This window comes from Geotrypetes seraphini, chromosome 11 (assembly GCF_902459505.1).
Source record: "Geotrypetes seraphini chromosome 11, aGeoSer1.1, whole genome shotgun sequence".
In the NCBI taxonomy this organism is placed as follows: domain Eukaryota; kingdom Metazoa; phylum Chordata; class Amphibia; order Gymnophiona; family Dermophiidae; genus Geotrypetes; species Geotrypetes seraphini.
In genome coordinates, this window is record NC_047094.1 from 45,822,596 (window position 1) to 45,844,060 (window position 21,465).

General features: G+C 40.8%; 1 protein-coding gene across 13 annotated transcripts in view; it reads right to left on the minus strand.

Moving 5' to 3' along the window:
• KATNIP (katanin interacting protein) overlaps positions 1-21,465 on the minus strand; it is a 154,761-nt gene that overhangs the window by 13,235 nt on the left and 120,061 nt on the right. For 12 of the 13 annotated variants that reach the window (XM_033963019.1, XM_033963016.1, XM_033963018.1 and 9 more), the window contains 8 exons: positions 20,414-20,591; positions 19,120-19,285; positions 13,620-13,774; positions 11,929-11,990; positions 11,694-11,804; positions 11,026-11,165; positions 8,816-8,917; positions 2,644-2,801 (listed from right to left, as the gene is read on the minus strand). In XM_033963019.1, the coding sequence (XP_033818910.1) occupies positions 2,644-2,801; positions 8,816-8,917; positions 11,026-11,165; positions 11,694-11,804; positions 11,929-11,990; positions 13,620-13,774; positions 19,120-19,285; positions 20,414-20,591 (1,072 nt within the window). Of the gene's footprint in view, positions 1-2,643; positions 2,802-8,815; positions 8,918-11,025; positions 11,166-11,693; positions 11,805-11,928; positions 11,991-13,619; positions 13,775-19,119; positions 19,286-20,413; positions 20,592-21,465 lie in introns of those variants that run through there. The other variant, XR_004541078.1, reaches the window with a different exon arrangement.

Sequence of the window (21,465 nt, forward strand, 5' to 3'; positions counted from 1 at the left end):
GCATAGAGCTTTGCCATGAGTTTGGCCACCCGAAGGGGCCCCTCCGGGACCTCCCAATGGTCCATTAGCATTTTTATGATATCCTGATGAGAGAGAAAACAGGTGGTCTGTGCTTTTGTGCAGCTTATATGTGAGCACTGTGTAGCAGAGGACTGCAGAGTCTCTATCTTTAATTATTGGAGAGATTCCATGATCACCTCCAAAAGCAATGAGGGCTTGAATAGACTGCGCACAGTCGGGTCCTCTCCAAGATCAAGCACATCCACCAGATCCAGATCCTGTCCCCCTAGAGATGAAGAAGTATCTCTTGCTATGGAGGACCCTGACTGGTAGAGTAAATGCATTGAAACAGAGCCCTCTTCGGCCCAGTCTTCCTCAGACTGGACCTCCCCATCTTGTGCATAGTACTGTTGCTGGTGAATTGTGCTTGGGGTGAAGAGGGAGGAGAACCCCTAGCACCAGCATGACCGTGATCCCTGAGGGTTCCATGTGGCCCTTATTAATCATGTAAGCTTCAAACATCATACTGATGAACTCAGGGGGAAATCCTGTCCAGGACGTCCAGAAGGTCCCTGCAGATGCACACGAGCACCTTTCTGGGGAGGGGGGTGGTGGCAGCGGCATGGCTGCTCTTTGCTGAGGACATGCTTGTACTGCTCCCTGGCTCAAACCTGGAATCTTTCCTGGCCCTTATTTATTTATTTATTCAATTTCCAAACTATTCTCCCAAGGGACCTTAGAACGGTTTACATGAATTTATTAAGGTACTCAAGCATTTTATCCCATCTGTCCCAGTGGGCTCACAATCAATCTAATGTATCTGGGTGAAGTCTGACAAAATGGTAAAACAAAGTTTACAAAGCATGGTAAAAATATAATATGACAAAACATGGTAAGGAAGACATAGCATGATGAGCATCTGGGCACTAACACCCTCCCAAGGGACTAGAGGAGGCCAAGCCAGTGGCTCTTGCTCCTTCCTCACATGCTATGCAGCACGTGGGACACAGATGATCCTCAGTCGGCCATCCAACAAAAATCTGGCACAAATCCAAGGTATCCTGACCTGAGGAGTCCATCACACCAGTTTTTGAGCAAAATTTAAGTGTTCTGAGGCAGCAGAGGCTTTTATTTTCAAATTGGGAAAACCAAGATGGCTACTTTGACAGCATTTTTGTGCCAAAAACGGCCAGGGAGTTACACTGGAGTCCAAAAACTAACATTTTGGGGGATTTTAGAGGTAGGGGACCTTGACTGTAATTCTGGTACCCAAAAAAATCCTGATTTTAACCCCTCCCCTCCCCCGGATATTGTCTTTCAGGCTGTAAGCCTGTTACTCACTGAGCCATTCTGTGTACTTGGCGATTCATGTGCTGAAGCTGCAAACAGCTTACAAGGCAAACTTCTGCCTGAATAAGTCTGGAATCTAGACTGCTTGACTCTGGACTGCCTCTCGAGTCCAATGAATCAATCAGCTGGAGAACTCAACCCCCACCAGACCTCATGTGCACAGATGGTGAGAGGAAAGCAGTCGGCCCTTATCCTAGAAAAAACGCCACAGAGACACTCAACCTGCGCTCAAGCCCACTGTGGACAAACCTGGGGCGAGCCTTGTTTCCAAGGGATTGGTCCCCGAGTCCCCAAACTATTAGCGCAGGATGTACTGCAAAGCAATCTGTCCTTTGGAAGCAGATCCTCGACCTTAAGAGTCTGCGCTTTCCCACAGCCAGAAATGCCCCAAAACTTGGATCCTCTGCAGCATCAAAAAACCTTGCAAACAGTAAGCAAAACAGAACTTAATTGAAAAATAAACATGAGCAGAAAAGACAGGCTCCAACTATCTCGCTTATAGAGAGCCAACTGAGGAATTGGAGGACAGCTCAGAGAGATGGGAGGTGGAACAAAAGAATGCTAATGGGCTCTCTAGAGAAGTGGTTCCCAACCCTGTCCTAGAGGACCACCAGGCCAGTTGGGTTTTCAGGATAGCCCTAATGAATATACATAGAGCAGATTTGCATGCCTGGCACCTCCATTATATGGAGATCTCTCTCATGCATATTCATTAGGGCTATCCTGAAAACCCGACTGGCCTGGTGGTCCTCCAGGACATGGTTGGGAACTACTGCTCTAGAAGAATTCTCACAAGAAGGGGTTGACTACCCAAAGGTTCAGGAATAGAGGTCATTTACATGCGAAAATGTTTATTAAAAAAAATGACTTGTTATATCAATGAAAATATACATATAACTAAGTGGATAAGAAACTCCCTTAACAGTATACAATGGCCTGTTGCCAAAAATGGCATCCTCATATTCAATGAAGCACAGCTTGCTGCCCTGAAGACAAAGGTAATTTTTCTTTAACCACCTCCATCTCATGCAAAACAGCATGAAACAAGCTGCAGAAGTTCAGAAAAATATTCCTTAGATGATGGACAAAACTATTGAGTTTCCCATGCTTCCTAGATACTTGTCAGAGAATGCATATGACCCTTGTGCCTCCATTGAGGCAGATTGCTTGATAGAGAACTAAAGTACAGTTTGACTGCAAATACCATGGCATTACGGTCCCTTGACATTTTATGACATTTATAATTACCTAATCTCCTGTTGTACTTTAACACTAGATAATTTGTTTACCTACCTAATAACTGTATTCTTTTCTCTGTGAGAAATTCTCTCATCGTTGGTAAATAAGATGCTATGATAAGGGACCACAGGTTCACATGTTGGTAAGATTCCATGTACTATGTGGCTCATGTCAAGAATTCCATTATATACAAGCAAGTCATCTACCAGAAGCTATGGATGAGAAAAATAATAAATGCTAATCAATTACTTCCAAGTGAAAAACAAAAGTAAGTGGGGTCAATATTCAGCTTTTGGACAGAGTGTTTTGTTTACCACCAACGGCATTATTCCCAGATATTCAAACCCAGGACCTGTGCAGGCCTAGGATCTCAATATCCAGTTTTTTGTAAGCCACTTAAATCAGAACTTAAAGTGGCCATTGGTTACCACATAAAAATAGGACAGGCTTTTCTGTAGTCCAATTTATGTAGTAAACCTTAAAACAGGCAAGTGTAAATTCTGCCTCTGGAACATCCAACATAGCAGCTTTGATTTAGGTGCTATCAGAAATATTCAGTGGCACTTAGTTGGTTAAATGCCACTGAATATTAGTTGTCAGCAGCTGCTACATTGCTTTTCCCCAACGTCACCCTCTCCGCCATCTGCATCCCTGCTCACACCAAGACCCAATTCTACGCAACTCCGTTCAATTATTACTTATCTGCACACAACTATGTTTAATTAATGTAACGATGCATGTTCAATTAATACCTAACTGTACATAACTATGCTTAATTAATGTAACGATGCATGTAATTATATTCAATCAATGTAAATCTGTTCAACCAATTCTTAAATGCATGTAATTCTTGTTTAACTAATGTGAACCGCCTAGAACTCACTGGGTATGGCGGTATACAAGAATAAAGTTATTATTATTATTATTATTAAATATTGGCCCCTATATTACTATCCAAAATATTACCAAAAGCAGACTTGACAGAAACTCTCTAAAAGGTACTGTTCCATCTGCAACCATTTATTGATGGCATGAATGTATCCTTCTAAGGCTACAAAACTCTCAGACTAAAAAGTACCATTTTCTTTTTCTCTTGCCATTCTTTTCCTTACTAACATCAAATTTGAATTTTCTTGGCAATTATCGAGCAACTATAAATGATTCTATATCTACACAAGATTCAGTCGTGGGACTTACACACATGGTAATCATTTCCAAAAGTTGACAAAGACAACAAGCGACACACAGTCACAGTATAAAGTGGATTTTTAGTATTACTACATAGTTTATACAAAATAGCTATTAATAATGAAAGATTAGGTTCTTAACCTGGATAATCTTTTTTCTGTTAATCATACGCAGTAGTCTTTACTTTAGATGTTATCCATCTATAGTTGTAAATTGTGCAGAAGGATGACAATCATATCTTTTAGCTCCTTTCCTCATCCAATGGAGAACAGTGCACTCTTCAATTTGTACCAAAGCAATTGATCTCCACTGAAATAGAAGAAACGGGGGGGGGGGGGGGGGGGTCACAGGGAACTTTCCCAGAAATATCATATACAGTACTGTATTTCTGTTCTGCTCTGTAACTTATGAAAAAAAGAATAATTAACATGAATTTGTGACAGCTGTATCAAGAAACGAACCTGCTATGTCATAGGGTGAAAAGTAGGCAAACAAATCTCCTGGTTGATGTGAAAATCTGACGCTATCTTCAGAAGGAAGGTACAATATGCACTATAACTCCAGTCTCTGTGAATCTGAAGAAAGGCTCTCTGCAAGAGAGCTTTCAATTCTGAGATCCATCTCGCTGAGACTATTGCCACCAGAAATACTGTCTTCACCGTGAGGTCCAGTAGGAATACTTCTTGCAGAGGCTCATATGAAGGCTTAGAAAGCCCTTCAAGATGATTTAAAATTCCAAGAAGGACAGGGCTGGCGCAACAGAAAACGCAATCTAACCACCCCCTTCAAGAACCAGGTGCCACATGGATGAGAAGCCAGCAACAGCGTTCCTCCTTAAGCTTGGAAGCACAAGAGGCTTGCCACTTGGACTTGATTACACTGCTAGCCCATTCTCTAGTACAGCTTGCAAAAATGCTAGGATCACAGAAACTGGTGCCTCGAAAGGTTCTACCTGTTCACCAGTGCACCAGATCTGGAAAGCCTTCTGAACCTTAGCATAAGCTGCAAACATCGATGGCTTCTTTGCCTGAAGCAGTCGAGATGACTACCATGAATAACCCTCACAGGTTTGTGCTGTGCACTCAAGAGCCATGCTGTTAAGACCAAAGTGCTCTGAATTCTCCACAGGAACTGGACCCTGACTGAGGAACCCTGGATGGACCGGAAACTTGAGACCTCCGTCTCTTTGTAGTTGCACCAGATCTGCATACCAAGGCTGACGAGGCTAGTCTGGAACTACCAGTATCACAAACTCTGGGTGATTTGAGATTCTGCAGATTATCTGGACCACCAGGGAGCCTATCTGTTGGTCAAGGTTGAACCAAGGAAACCATTCCTGCACTTCCTGGTTCTGTTCTTCAACTGTAGAAGCAATGGAATTTTGCATTCTTGGCCAAAGCCATTAAATCCATGTCCACTCTTCCCCAGCACTGTACAATGACAATGAATGCTCTTTGGGACGGAGACCATTCCCCTGGGCTGAGGGTCTGCCAGCTGAGAACATCGACCTGAATGTTCTCTATTCTTGCTACATGGGCCACAGAGAGTGCTTGCATATGAGTGTCCACCCATTTCAACAACAACTGGGCCTCTAGGAGCACTTCTGATGCCTCCTTGTCTATTCACATAGGCTACCACAGTGGCAATGTTGGAGAATACTCTGACCGCCTTTCCTTTCAGTTAACTTTCTAACTCCCTCAATGTGAGCTGAATGGCTGAGTTCCAGATGATTTAAGGACCACTTTTTCTGTGATGGGGTCCAAGGCCCTGAAGTGGATGACCCAGGCAATAGGCCCCCCAGCAGGACAGGCTGGCGTTGGTCGTTAGAAACACCCATGAGGTGATCTGGAGAGGCATGCCTTTCAATAAGGAATCCCCTTGGAGTCACCAGCTTAAGTTGCTTTTTGCCTCCCTTGTCCAGGGGAGTTGTAGTTGAAGAGAATCCAACTGCAGGAACTACCTGGAGAGCAGGGAATCCTGGAGGGGGCACATAATCGCTCTCGCCCAGGGGATTACTTCCAGTAGCCACCATTGAGCCCAGCACCTGAAGGGAGTGCCAGGCCATCACTAAGAGCTCTGTGAACTATTTCCTGAGCTTCTGTTTGTGTGGCTCTGGAAGATAGACTCGGCTGTTCACCATGTTGAAATGGAGTCCTAGATATTCCAAGCACTGAATAGGCTCTAGATGACTCTTTTTGAAGTTGGCTATTCAACCAAGATCCTGTAGTCACTACTTGTCACATGATCAGTCAATTGTCCAGACTCGGGTGTACTTGTATCCCCATCCTGCGGAGGTGAGCTGCCACCACCATTATCACCTTGTTAAAAGTGCATGGGGCCATAGCTAATCTAAAAGGCAGTACAACAAACTGGAAATGCCTTTGAAGAACATGGAATCTCAGATATTTTCTGTGGTCCAGGAAAATGGGAATGTGAAGATAGACCTCAGTCAAATCTAAAGAGGGTACATATTCCCCCTAGAGCTACCACCACAATGTTTTGACTGAACTGTCTCCATGCAAAAATGTGGAATTCTCAATGCTGCATTCACGGATTTCAAATCCAGGACTGGTCTCCGGATTTCTTGGGCACTATGAAGTATATGGATTATCTGCTGGAGACCAATTCTTCTTCGGAAACTGGTTCTATGGCGTGGATGTCCAAGAGATTTTGCACTGTCATTTGGACCCTGGCCTCCTTTACCGGCTGACTGGCCGGTGGGGGAGTCAATGAACAGATCTGGGGGAGGGCGATAGAACTCAATCTTGTGACCCTCTCAAATAAGATCCAGAACCCAGCAGTCTGAAATTAAGGATATATTTATTTCATGGTAAAATAACTTCCTTTCCTTCAATCTTGCTAGACAGATGGAGGTAAAGAAAAAAAAAAAAAAAAGCTCTAAACTAAACTGCTCCTATTCATCTACAACCATCAGGGACAGAGTTTCCTGAAGAAATGCTCTAAGCAATTTCCACCAGCCCTCCAAGATTAGATTTCTGTCTGTGGATCCTTCTGCAATGAGGCTGAGATTTAGAGTGCAGAGGAGGCTGAATCGATTAACTTGATTCCTCCTTTCTGAATAGTGACAACTCCAGGGAATCACTGTTCTTCCTTAGAGTTCCTCTGGGAGAGAGCATGGAAGTGGATCTTCCAGGTCCCAGGCATCTTCTTGGAGTGATGAAGAAGGGGCTAGGGCCCTTTGAGTTCCCTGCTTCATTTCACCACAGCCACTTGTGTGCATCTGCAGGGACCACCATAGGCCTTGGGAGCTCTTGCTGTAGGAGTGGTTGACCCCCTCAGCGAGCCTCTCTCAGAGTTCTTTCTCAAAAGCGTGGACACAGTGCTTTAAAACCTAGAAGTGAGCCACATCCCAGGTACACTGGAAGGCTCCCACATGACAAGAAGGCCGCTGTGTCTGCTAAAGAAGCTAGGATTGCGGAAGCCATTATTTGTTCCAAGTGGAATGTCCAAATTTCTATTTCTTATGCTTCTGGAATCATTGCAAGCCAGTGCATATACCACCAAACTGACCCTGATAGAGGCAGAAAGAGACAGCAGCATTGTTGAGCTACTGGCTCCTGAAAGCTGCTCACCTTCCATCATGAAACTACCTCACTTACTTCTCACTACACTGACTAAACATCACCATCTGCTGGAGGTGCAGAAATACTGAAGGATTCCAGCCCACAGCAGCCTTTATACCTGTGATATCATTGGAGAAATTCTGTTTTTTCCTCTATCTCTATCTGCTGGTAGAAAACTTAACCCTCTTGTCTGGGCTGGTCCAGCGATACTTTAGTTCAGCATAAAATTTTAGTTTTAGTTCTTATTCAGTTACAAAACATTTAATATTTATCTTTATTTTAGCTTAGTTTAGTTCTGATAATTTTAGATCATTTTTATTTAGCCCTTTTTCAAAAAATTAAGTTCTTATTCAGTTCACAAATTCATAACAAATAATTAATGGTAGCTGACATAGATCCTAAGCCCCACTAGCAGATCTCCCCAGCCAGCTCAGGTAAAAAAGGTGGACAGCAAGGTGGAGGGTGGGGGGGAAGAGGGAGAAAAAACTTGGTGCTAGATGCTCCTCCCCCTTGTATCCGGGATACATAGTAAGTCTAAGGGAGTCCTTGATTGGCACAGATGCCTAAGGAGCTTGAGTCATCTGAGCCAATACCTGTGCATCAGATGATGCACCGGGGAGGGGCCTAAGGCACGCATTGCAGACGGTGGCCAGCAAAGGAGTGGGAGGGACTGACTGAGCACCCCTCCTGCTCCCGACTTAAAGGTACTGGGGAGAAGGGGGGGTGATGGAGGGAGGCCTCCAGTGGCAGGAGGGGGTGAGCATCCCTCCTACCATTTTTTCTTGGTTGGGGGGGAGCGGGGGCCTCCATTGGCAGGAGGAAGTGGGCATACCTCCTGCCATTTTTTTGGGTTCAGGGAGGGGGCGCTTTGTGTGTGTGTGGGGTTGCTTTGTCAGGGGTCGATGGAGAGCGGCGATGGGAGACTTTTCTAATTTTTTTTATGGGGCAGATATTTTAAATTTTTAAACATAAATTTTAATTTTACTTCTAGTTCTCATGAACTATTAATCAATAATTTTTGTTCTTGTTATTATTCTCGTTTATGGCTATAACCCTGTGGGATGATAAGGAACATGCTTACATAAATAGAAAGAGCTTTGGTTTTGGGGTCCTGTATTTTTCCTTTCCACTTCAGCTGGAACCTTTTAACATGCCCAAACTCCCCCACCCCTCTGTTCACTGCAGTAATGACAGCGAGATCAGGAGCTAGAACTCTGTATCATGGGTCTTAAATCCAGGTATCATACCCCTTATTAATGACCATAACTCCTCCACTCCAGGAGCAATGAATCCCTAGCTATTGCTCACTCAAGGTCCAGAAAGAATGATCTGGAAATCAAACTGAGGACTCTATATGATAGTGAGTCTATTAACATATTGTTATTTATCCACATCTCAAACCCACACTGCAATAATGAGAAACTGAACATCAGCTACTTCAAATGGTTACTTACACCAAATTCTTTTATTCCTCTCTGAGGGGTTTTAGAGTAATTCCAGAGTTTTATCATGGACACTGTCGTAGGCTTATCAAAAATGACATATATCCGATTCACCTGTCACAAATATTAAATGTTACATGTTCATACTTGTTGAGAGAGTAATAAAGTCATACTAGTTTATAAATAAAAATTATAGCCTGTCCCATACATATATATATACACAGTAGTTGTCATATTACTGCTACTTTTATTCCCATCAAAATATATAGTATGATACAAGTAAAATTTGTGTAGCTGTGAGGAGAAATTTCACATTTCATTTTTCTAGTTATCAGTAACAGAATTTCACAAAGCCTGGGATTACCAAAGAGGATCTTTAATTGCAAAGAAATGTATGGAAAGCTAGAAACTGATTTGGGTCTGTGACACTTAAGATGAAAAATAGGTAGTTAACTAATTTTAAAGTATCTATATTTATGCATATCATATGGGTGCACTCCATTAGCCAATAAAACATCCTGCCATGCCCTGCTTCTTTATAGCAGCAGTAGTAACAACCAGTGCTATCAAACTTATATGTTTACAGCAATGTTGGGCCACACTGGAATTTGCCTATGTGGGATGAATCGGGTGGGGGAGAGGGGATGGTATGGAAGGGAGGTGGAATTGCTACAATTTTCCATATATTTCCATATTAACAAAACACAAAATTATTTTAGAAAAATTAAGTCATTTTCTATGGTTTTGTGTGTCCACTTCATTTATTTGGTCTTTTTTGTATGTTGAGTGGGAGAGCAGTACTAAGATGGGATGATAAAGGATAAAGAGAATAGGGCTACTGAAGGGGTATGGAGAGGAGAATGGGGTATAGTAGGGAGAGAAAATCCAAAAGGAGGTAAATAGAGAAGAGAGACCTCAGATGAGTTCAATGAAAATGGGTGGGGACAGACAGAAGTAATGAGACAGTAACAACTTACAGCTCAAAAGCCAATTCTGATTAAAAATCAAAATTTGCCTAACATGGTATTTTAAAATACACAGGCATTCTATTCACTTTCTATCATGTCCTGGCATTCCTGTACTAAAGTACAAACTAAGCATTTTAAAACTAACTAGTTTGCCCTCAGATGAACACATAAGCTTTGGCTAATGGTTTAGTCCTCCAAGTCAGAACAGCACCTGCCAGCTACTGATAAACGATTCTAACTCAAGATAGAAAACATCAATATTTGCAGACATTTCTGTCCTAAAACAATAGGCAGATAGGTAGAGACAGGCAAACTGGTCTGCAACCAGATTTCTGAGTTGGTTTGACAGGACATAAGGAAATTAAATGAACAGGTAAACTTTTATCTTGCAAAACCAGCCCAGACACTTGGAATGTACCACAGAAGGTACCACAGGTTTCTCAATGGTCTCTGAAGTTGGCAGGATCCTGATTTGAGAACTTTCAAACACTGGTTGGTGGCTAGTCCCCTGTGATATGGGAGATATATCAAGACTTAAAGCAGGTGCTCTCTTTCTGTGATTTCTTCAAGTGCCAAGAGATTGTATGGGGACAGTTAAAATGATTCCCTACTGCCCTGACAAATGTTGAGTGTTTGTGACTGGGTTACCCCCTCCCCCACAATCAGCACTTGTGGAAAGAGCTACTGCAACAAAAGGCTCTGAAGAACTCATCAACTGTCATAACAAGCACAGTATTTGGCATACTCCACTAGGACCTTCACTCTCCTGGGAATTACCTTAGGTGCACGGTGGTTGCTGCTTCTGGAGAGCAGAATTTCTGCACAACCACCTGCATAGAATTCAAATCCCCTGCCAGAGACGGAGCATGACCTTATATAGCTTAAATAGCCTCTTACTCTGGGGCCCTTTGACTTTAGTTTGCTTTCCAGTAGTATCTAATTAGTCTGTTACAACTGCAAGATAAAATCCCCTTATTTTGGTTCTGAATGTGTATATAAATTAGCCATCAGCTTTATTCCTTCTTCCAACTTAATACCAATATGTTTTGACTTTGGGCATTCCTACCACATAGGAAAAAAATTGCCAGCTTCTCCTCATTCCTTCCAGTATTAGGATATCCAATCTGTCCATATAATATATCTTCAGGGGAGTTTAGATTTGATCTGATTATTTCAGAATGGCAATCACTTGTGAGAAGTGTCAAAAAGTGTTTCACCATCAGTAACAAGTCAAAAATGAATATGCTTGCATACCAGACCAGGAAGAATAGGTGCAAGCCAAGTGTGTCTACCGTCACTGGAGTTATTCACCCCATCAATGAGCTTTTCTGGAGTTCTGACATCTCCGCACACACCATCTAAAATATTTACACTGTCTGGAAAAGCAGCAATATCTGAGAAGAAGGATTAAGTGTAATACAGACTTTGGTGTTTTTTTATTAGTCCAGATTACATAAGAAATGACACTCATCTAGTTGAACAGATAGCTAGAAAGTTAGTGGTCCAAAAGAAAAAAACAAAGATTATTCAATGCTGCTTTGTTAATTTTTTCTGTTTGTCTTTGCTTGTGAGTTATGTCTTTGTCTAGTCTACAAGACTTTGACAGAAAGTACAGTTCTTCGGTGTGTGCCAAGTACATAACATTTAATTAAAAAGCTAATCATTCAGTAATTTACTGCTTCCATATAAAAAAAGTGTGTGGCAATATCATTTTAACCCTGTATTATCCTGCTGATGCTACTAATTCAACTGACTTTTGGTTTAGCTAAATGCTTTAGTAGATGTCATAGGGAAAAACATAAGCCCCTCTTCTCCTTTCATGCACTAAATAATAAATTTCATAAACATTCTTCCCATTAAATATTTTCTAGATCTCATCTCCATCCTGTATTTCTACAGATGCTAGTTCATTAAAAGGATATGATTCTCTGTAAGAATATTTTTTTCTCCATGTTCATCATAAAACTCCAGTCCATTCAAACCAATGTAGTATGGATCACCCCAACTAGTAAGAAGTTGAAACTGGAAAATAACTGAGATAATGTTAAAGAAAAAGTATTTTTTTTGTCTGAACTCTCTTTTAGATAACTTCTAATGGTTCCAGACAATACCTTTAAACATGCGTACAAATGACCTAAAAGTGGTTGAAAAGGATACAGCCACAAGGCATCAGCGGTGCCTCGTAGTCCATACTAGGCCCTATACAAGTTAAATCAGTCCTGTTAAAAAAAAAAAGTATGTGCTTATATAAACAAAACAATGTGCATTTTCAAATCCTACCTATAAGAATAGCTCACAACAGCCTGTTTACACAGAGAATTATGGATATACCAAAGAAAATATTCCACAAATGCACAGGAGCCAAGCCTCTTTCAACTGTAAGGAAGCTCTGGAATGAGGGGTCATAGGATGAAGGTAACAGACTGAGGAGTGGCATGGATGGGCAGACTTGATAAGCCATATGGTTTTTATCTGCTTTAATTTTTCTCTGTTTCTATATAAAGGGTGGCTCACCGAAATGAGATGAGATGAGATGGAAGCAGATCTAGACAAACTACTATTAATTATTTCTAAACTCAAAAGAAAGAGTTCCATCTATGAAAGTCCCCAGTATGGATCCAATCGTCATCTTAGGTCAGATAAAAAAAAGAAAATAACCCTCTCCTTGGAGAAAATAATTCAGTGAAGCTCCCCAGCTTATTTATAATTCTTCAAATTGTTGCCAATAAATAATTAAAAAGAGGTGCACTCCAAAACTTATTTAGTATAAAAAGCTGTTCTCCAGATAAATGCAAGTTTATAATTTTCAAATCTATCCAACAAAAATTTTTTTTCACTGAATATCATTCACCTGACAAATTGCTTTTTAGTGCAAATTTCACACATCCAATGGCTATCTATAAAGGTAGTCTGTTCCTTGAATGAACTCATTTTGGGTTGGGTGTGCATACTTAGAAGGTCTGGAACTCACCTCCTCACTTATCCACATTTGGTTAAGAAAGCTGAACTTGAAATAATGATATCTTTCCTTAAGCAAGTTGTATTTATATAGCAACTATGTTTGAGAAATATGGCAGCTAGGGGACACTCGAAGTTACAGGGAAATATGTACTTTTAAAACCAATAGGAGGAAATTTCTTTTCACTCAGAGAATAGTTAAGCTCTGGAACGCGTTGCCAGAGGATATGGTAAGAGCGGATAGCGTAGCTGGTTTTAAGAAAGGTTTGGACAAGTTCCTGGAGGAAAAGTCCATAGTTTGTTATTGAGAAAGACATGGGGGAAGCCACTGCTTGCCCTGTATTGGTAGCATGGAATATTGCTACACCTTGGGTTTTGGCAAGGTACTAGTGACCTGGATTGGCAACTGTGAGAACAGGCTATGCTTATGTTCCCCTATCTTTTCAAAGAAATGCACATCCCTATAAAATACTATTTTAGTTAACATTGATTTTTTTACAAAAACAATATATTGGTGCAAGTGGGCATAAAATTGTTTATCATTTATGACAAATAATGAAGCAACTCCACTATTTGGTTGCTATAAATGAAGGAGTAATATTTTGTGGCTAAGCTGGTTTCTCATGTGTCTTATAGGAATTTGCATATGATGGAAAAGGAAAAATAGTGAAATGATTAGGATTCTGGAATAACTGAAAAAGCAGAAATATTTGGAATATCTATTCTACAGCCGAAAAATATATGACCTTATACCAGGAGTAATCTGCACCCAAAGTTCTATTTTCAGGAAGAGCAATCACAGCCACAGTACTAAAAATAACAAAGGTGAGATCGTGAGCAGGAAAAGCTTGCAAGTGAGAATTTGGTGTTAATATGTCCTTTTCATATACCTCAAATATTGCTTCATTTGTTGCGGCTGCAAATAGTCAACAAAGAGAATTTCTTGGGCAAAGTCAAAATGACAAACTCCTGGTCCTTTGCGGATAAGAAAGCCTTCTGATGGAGAGATGCAGTGCCCATCGAGGGATACATGGACTACTTTAGCCTATTAAAAGAACATATTACCATTTTAAAATAAATGTTCTAGCTGCATTTATTATTCAGTTATAAATTTGATCAACAAAATTTTGATTTCAAACTGGATCAGACTATACCATGAAACATAGAAAAATGGAAAAAGCAATTTAATTTTAAAAAATAATTTTCATCTCCCTCCCAACACTACAACTATTCAATGTGGATTAAAATATATATATATAAAACTATAAACAACAGCATAAGAACATAAGAATTGCCACTGCTGGGTCAGACCAGTGGTGCTCATGCGGCAGCCCTCTGGTCAAAGGCCAGTACCCTAACTGAGACTAGCCCTACCAGCGCACGTTCTTGTTCAGGTGGAACTTGTCTAACTTTGTCTTGAATCCTTGGAGGGTGTTTTCCCCTATAATAGCCTCTGGAAGAGTGTTCCAGCTTTCTACCATTCTCTGGGTGAAGAAGAACTTCCTTACGTTTGTACGGAATCTATCCCCTTTCAACTTTAGAGAGTGCCCTCTTGTTCTCCCTACCTTGGAGAGGGTGAACAACCTGTCCTTATCTACTAAGTCTATTCCCTTCAGTACCTTAAATGTTTCGATCATGTCCTCTCTCAATCTCCTCTGTTCGAGAGAGAAGAGGCCCAGTTTCTCTAATCTTTCACTGTACGGCAGCTCCTCCAGCCCCTTAACCATCTTAGTCGCTCTTCTCTGGACCCTTTCGAGTAGTACCGTGTCCTTCTTCAAGTACGGCGACCAGTGCTGGACGCAGTACTCCAGGTGAGGGCGTACCATGCCCAGTACAGCGGCATGATAACCTTCTCTGATCTGTTCATGATCCGTGGACGGCTTCATCGACTTGTCGATCAGAACTCCCAAGTCCCTTTCCTGGGAGGTCTCTCCAAGTACCGCCCCGGACATCCTGTATTCATGCATGAGATTTTTGTTACCGACATGCATCACTTTACACTTATCCACGTTGAACCTCATCTGTCATGCCGATGCCCATTCCTCGAGCCTGATTCTGTCACATTGTAGATCTTCGCAATCCCCCTGCATCTTTACTACTCTGAATAACTTCGTATCGTCCGCAAATTTAATCACCTCGCTCGTCGTACCTATGTCCAGATCGTTTATAAAGATGTTAAATAGCACGGGTCCAAGTACCGAGCCATACCACACCTGCCATACCAACTATCAACCTCACTTTCCCTTATATTAGTTAACCAAACAACCTCTACAAACAAAATGATTTCAGCTGTGTCTAGATATGCACATAGGGCTCCTTTTACTAAGCTGTAATAGCGTTTTTAGCTCGTGCTAAACCCGCACTACACAGCTAGAACTAACGCCAGCTCAATGCTGGTGTTAGCGTCTAGCGCGTGCTAAGTGCGCACTAAAAACGCTGTCGCAGCTTAGTAAAAGGAGCCCATAATTTATTTCCAACCACAAAGATTCATGATGTGCATTCCAAAGAGCATTCCCCTTCACCAATTAAAAAATATACAAGGTCTGTTCAAAAAGTTCCAGGCCAGTTTGAAATGAGCGCCAATGGGAAGTTCTTTTGAAACAGGTTAGGTGGCATTGAGTAGCTTGAAACATCATGAGTAACCTCCTTTTTTCCATTTGCTCATATCTGTTTTCGTCTCCGAGCTACAGCAGTTTTTGTGAAGGTGTGTTTTCATGATGGCTATTTTTCATCATGTGCAACCTCAATGAGAAGCACTACAGCATGAAGTTCTGTTTTAAACTGGGTAAGATCGCTACAGAAACTTATGAAATGTTGAAAGTGGAACATGTCATGAGTCATGGAAGGTGTTTTGAATGGTATTCACCCTTCAAAAGTGGTCGTGAATTAGTGGAAGACGATTCGCAAACTGGAAGACCACCATTGTCAAACAATGATGATCATGTTAGAAACAGAAACATGATGGCAGATATAGGCCAAATGGCCCATCCAGTCTGCCCATCCACAGTAACCATTATCTCTTCCTCTCTCTAAGAGATCCCATATGCCATACGCTTTCTTGAATTCAGACACAGTCTCTGTCACCACCACCTCTTCTGGGAGACTGTTCCACGCATCTATCACAGATTCTACAACAGTTGCAGAATGCGGCAGTCAGACTAATCTTTGGACTAAAAAAATTTGACCACCTGACACCCTACTACCTACATTGGCTGCCGATGAAGGCACGCGTAAAGTTCAAATTTGCCTGTTTCTGCTTTAAAGCATTACACGGACTTGCCCCCAAATACATTACTGACCTTTTCTCCTTCTCAACCAACAGACACAAGAGAAGTTCACATTCCAACTTCGTTTCCCCCCCAGTGAGAGGTTGCAAACTGAAAAAACACCATGAATTCCTTCTCTCACACCAAGCAGCATCATGGGGTAAAGACCTAGAACAATTACTTTCACCCTCTACTTATGAGGAATTTAGGAAACGTCTAAAAACACACCTGTTCCTAAAACATCTTGACAACTGATCCACTTATCTCTTTCCTCTCAATAGCGACCTACTGTCCTTTTGATCACTTTTCTCCTCAACAATGAATTTCCTGTCTAATTACTTCTCTTTCTTCTTCCCCTCTTGAAGTCAGTCAATTTGTACCTTTGCTTAATCTTTTGTAAACCGCATAGAACTTCACGGTATTGTGGTATATAAGCTGTTATTATTATTATTATTCTGTAAAAAAGTATTTCCTTAGATTACTCCGGAGCCTATCATCTCTTAACTTCAACCTATGCCCTCTCATTCCATAGCTTCCTTTCAAATAAAAGAGACTCGACTCATGCGCATTTACACCATGTAGGTATTTAAACGTATCTATCATATCTCCCCTATCCCGCATTTCCTCCAAAGTATACATATTGAGATCTTTTAGTCTGTCCCCATACATCTTATGATGAAGAACACGCACCATTTTAGTAGCCTTCCTCTGGACCGACGCCATCCTTTTCATATCTTTTTGAAGGTGCGGCCTCCAGAATTGTACACAAATTCTAAATGAGATCTCACCAGAGTCTTATTCAGGGGCATCAATACCTCCTTCAGGCCATACCTCTCCCTATGCACCCTAGCATCCTTCTAGCTTTTGCTGTCACTTTTCCAACCTCTTTGGCTACCTTAAGATCATCATATACAATCACACTCATGCCCCGCTCTTCTGTCGTGCACATAAGTTCTTCACCTCCTAAACTGTACTGTTCCCTTGGGATTTTGCAGCACAAATGCATGACCTTGCATTTCTAAGCATTAAATTCTGCCAAATATCTGACCATTCTTCAAGCTTCACTAGGTCTTTCTTCAAGTTATTCACACCACAAAGACACAATTGTTACCCGACAGCCCTTCAGCAATATTGTTTATAAAAATGTTAAAAAGAACAGGCGCGAGAACAGAACCTTGAGGAACAAAGGTAACATCCCTTTCCTCAGAGTGATCTCCATTGACCACTAACCTCTGTTGCATTCCACTCAACTAGTTCTTGACCCAGCCTGTCACCTAGGGATCCATCTCGAGGGCACTCTATTTATTAGACATCTGTGTGGAACACTGTCAAGGCTTTGATAAAATCAAAATACACCACATCTAGCACATTCCCTCTATCCAATTCTCTGGTCACCCAATCACAAATATTGATCAGGTTTGTCTGACAAGACCTACCTGAAGTGAATCCATGTTGCCTCTGGTCCTGTAATCCACTGGATTCCAGTAACTTTACCATTCTCTGTTTCAAAAGCATTTTCATTAATTTGCTTACCACAGAAGTCAGACTTACCAGCCTGTGATTCCCTACTTCTCCCTTACTTATACTTTTTGTGGAGAACGGTCACATCCACCCTTCTCTAGTTCTCTGGTACCACTCCTGACTCTAGAGAAGCATTAAAAAGGTCAGTTAGCGGAGCCACCAGAACTTCCAAAGTTTCTTCAATATCCTCAAATGTACACCATCCGGCCCTATTGCTTTGTCTAGCTTTAATTTAGCTAATTCCTCACAAACACAACCCTCTGCCACTCCCCTCCATCCCTATTCGCGTTTAGCTTCTGCGATCCTGCTCCTGTTACTTTAGCCGTGAACACAGAACAGAAATATTTGTTAAGAAATTCAGCTTTTTATTTATCAGCTTCTCTATATTTCTCCTCTTCACTTTTTGAGTCTCACAATGCTACTTTAGCACTTCTTCCTATCACCAATATAGCAAAAAAATTTCATATCTCCCTGTTTTACAGTGTCAGCTATTTTTGCTTTCCTGACTACACGACCAGCCTCTTAACCTTTCCAGATATTTTTGCATGTCTTCTTCCTCCTGCGATCTTTTGTAGTTTATGAAAGTTAACCTCTTATTCTTTACCTTCTCAGCTACTACTTTTGAGAACCAAAGCGGCCTTCTTTTCCTCACAGAAAGGTTTGTCACCCTTACAATAACTACTTTCAATTTTGCCCACCGCATTTCTACTCCTTCCAGACATTCCCATCCAGACAATACCTTGATGTAATCCCCCATCTGAACAAAGTTAGTTTTTCTAAAGTCTAGAACCTTTACTTTTGAATGAGTCCTCTCTATACAATATTAAGCCCCCTCGGTTTGAGGGGCTCGGTTTCTTAGCATGGCATTCGACTGGGTTTAAAACACGAGCAGTTTTAGAGCACAAGCACTTTCATGATTTTTGTCTATGCCTGCCGATTTTTAACAATGGGCCTCCCGTCAACAATTGCAGATAAGTTACTAGTCTACAATGTCACATGTAGTTTATGATTGGTAACTTTGGGAGGTCAGGGACTGTAAAGCATACAATGATGGTCCCTCCGGCAACCATAGTTGATTCAAAGCACTGAACAAAGTTGGTTGTAGGGTCTGAGCACTTTACACATTTACAAATATTTATGTATTTATTTATTTATCAAACAATTTAAATTATTTAGAGCTGTGTTAGTGGATTGTGTACAATAATAATAAAGCAGCACCATCTGTACACATTGAGACAATTGTTAGACAAGCTCTTTTCCTTTTGAATCACTCACCCCATAATAAGGGCCACTGTGTTGCTAAATAAAAGGCCTTCATTAAGGTGGTGTGTCAAAACAAAATTTAGCTATATTTTCTAAACATTACGAAATATTCCATTTTTCTTTTCAACAGCATATGCAGCAACACAGTGGAAGCTAATAATTTCCAAACACAGCTTTCACAATCTGGTACCTATAGAAATTCCCCAAAAAGAACCTAATTAATCTAAGAAACATTTATGTCAGTCTATTATACAAATCACTTTAAAAGTGCTTCAGATGAAAATACACAAATGAAATAATAGATGGTCATTCTGGTGAGATAATATGTACACTTGCTTACCCCTCTGTATGTATCTTCAGGAGATTTATTGTAATTCCAAAAGCGTAACCCTGCAATATTCTCTGCTTTGTCAAAATTGATCTTGACAGAGTGATCTCCTCCATAAGTGAAAGGAATAAGCCACATATGGCTATCATCACTTGTGATGTTTGTTCTATCTATTAACCTGGCAAGACAGAGTTCAATTATAGAAAACGCCATAGTTAGTTTCAGTTTGGAGTCTTATTTCTAGAAATAAGAATTTATTTTCAGTCTTATGTACTGGAATGTAAAGCAGTAATATCACCAAATGAGTTGTGAAGATTTGAAAACTATGTGAACCATTGCCCCCACATTTTAAATAAGTACAATACCTATATCCTGCTAACTGCTCTTTATGGAATACAGTAAACTCTCAGTTATCCAGCACCCATGGGGATGGGTGGATGCCAAATAATTGTAGTTTCTGGTTGCTTTAGAGTTATTGTACAAATAGTTTTGTCTCCCTTTCCACCTCATTCAATCATCCCCCAATCCCCATGTGTAGGTCCATCATCTGTTCTTCCCTTCTTCTTCCCCCACTTATGGGTCCAGCATCCATCCATCTCCCCTCCCCTGCTGGACCCTCCCCAATTCTGGTCCACCTCCCCCCCCCCCCGTCTGCCTCCCTCCATCTGCACAGGTCTGGCCTCCAGGAGCCCCCTCAGAGCAGGTCTATCTTTGCCTGCTAGGACTTAGCCAGCCAGCCAATGAATACTGGCTTAGTTGGCTATGTCTCAGCTGGCCAAAAATAACCCAGAAATTCAAGCACCAACATTGAATTTCCAGTTTCACTGCCAATCACCATGGTCTGATTATCAGCCCCAAAATGTCTTTAAGTTAGTTCAGTAAACAGATATCATGCATAACTTGTTTCTTAACCATTATTTGTATCATTAAAGTGGACTAACATGGCAACCAAACAATTGTTACTGCGTAAAAATATTTTAACTATTCCTTCACAGACTTATTTTCTTTATCTGCTCACTGAATCTACCTAAAAGTTACCTATTTTAGTATCCTTAATACTGGAGGGTATCCAAAATTGCATTAATATTTTGATTAACTTGGAGCTTGATTTACTAAAATAGGTCCATAATCATTCATCTGACTATACTTTTGCATGTAGGTTCAAGGAAATTCTCCATATGATCTCATACTATAATAAAAAGTATTCGCTGTACAAAAAAATAAAAAAAAAAGTACTCAAAAAAAAAAAGGAACGATAACTACCATTTTAAGTTTTGAAAATGTTTTACATTATGTTTTGACATACTTGTCTAATGTCCTGGAATCCTTATTATAATCTGGCAGATCGTTCAAGTCTCTGGGAGAAGCAGAAATCATAGATATGCTCACTGGTAAAGCCTGACCATCCATTCCTACAACTTCTAGTCCTGTCAGTCCAAGGTAGTGGGCATCCCCCCATGTTAATGTGAAACTGAGCTGAAGACCTGGAAATCAAACCATAGAAGTGATCAGTCCAAATCAGTGCAGCATAAACATACACATAGGTGGAAGATTTGTGAAAACTCAGGAAAACCTGAATCTTAAAAAACCAACTAAATAAATATAAACTTGTACTTCTTTACAACAGAGTTACCATCAGAAAGCATATTCTGACAGGGAGCTTCCACCTTCAGAAGAATTATATCAGTTGCTAAAATAGAGACCTGACAAAGAAAGATTAGGTTCTTACCTTTGCTAATTTTCTTTCTTGTAAATCAATACTCTATTCCTGGACGTGGGTAGTCAATCCCATTTCATGAGATTTCTTGCAGGAAGCTTCATTTATATATTTTTGACCCTGTCCTCTTACTTCAGGACTGCCCTCTGACTTCCAGTTGGTACAAAAGCAAACAGCCAGACACAGAAAAAAAGGGAGGGGTATGGTGATACTCCCCAAAAAACAAGTTTAATCTGCTCATATCATAAAACTGCATAACAATTGTGAACTATCAAACAGGTTGTATAAATCTTATAATCCATAAAAATAAAAAAAAAAACAAGGAGAAACAGCCTGCACTAACAGTGTGGGGCACATTAGTCAAAGATCCCCAGGGAAAAGTGTATAATATGGTCAGATGTTAATCTTAGAAAGACTGGTCAAAGAATCAGAAGTCCAATTTACCAGCACTTATTGAGGCAGACTTCAGTGAATCAGAAACATCCAGGGCGGGTTCCAGGAATAGAGTATGGATTTACAAGAAAGATTAGCAAAAGTAAGAACCTAATCTTTCCTTCATCTACAATCCCACTCTATTCCTGGGCAAATGGGATGTAACAGAGCAGTCCCTCAAAGTCAGGGTGGGACTGATGAGCCTGCTG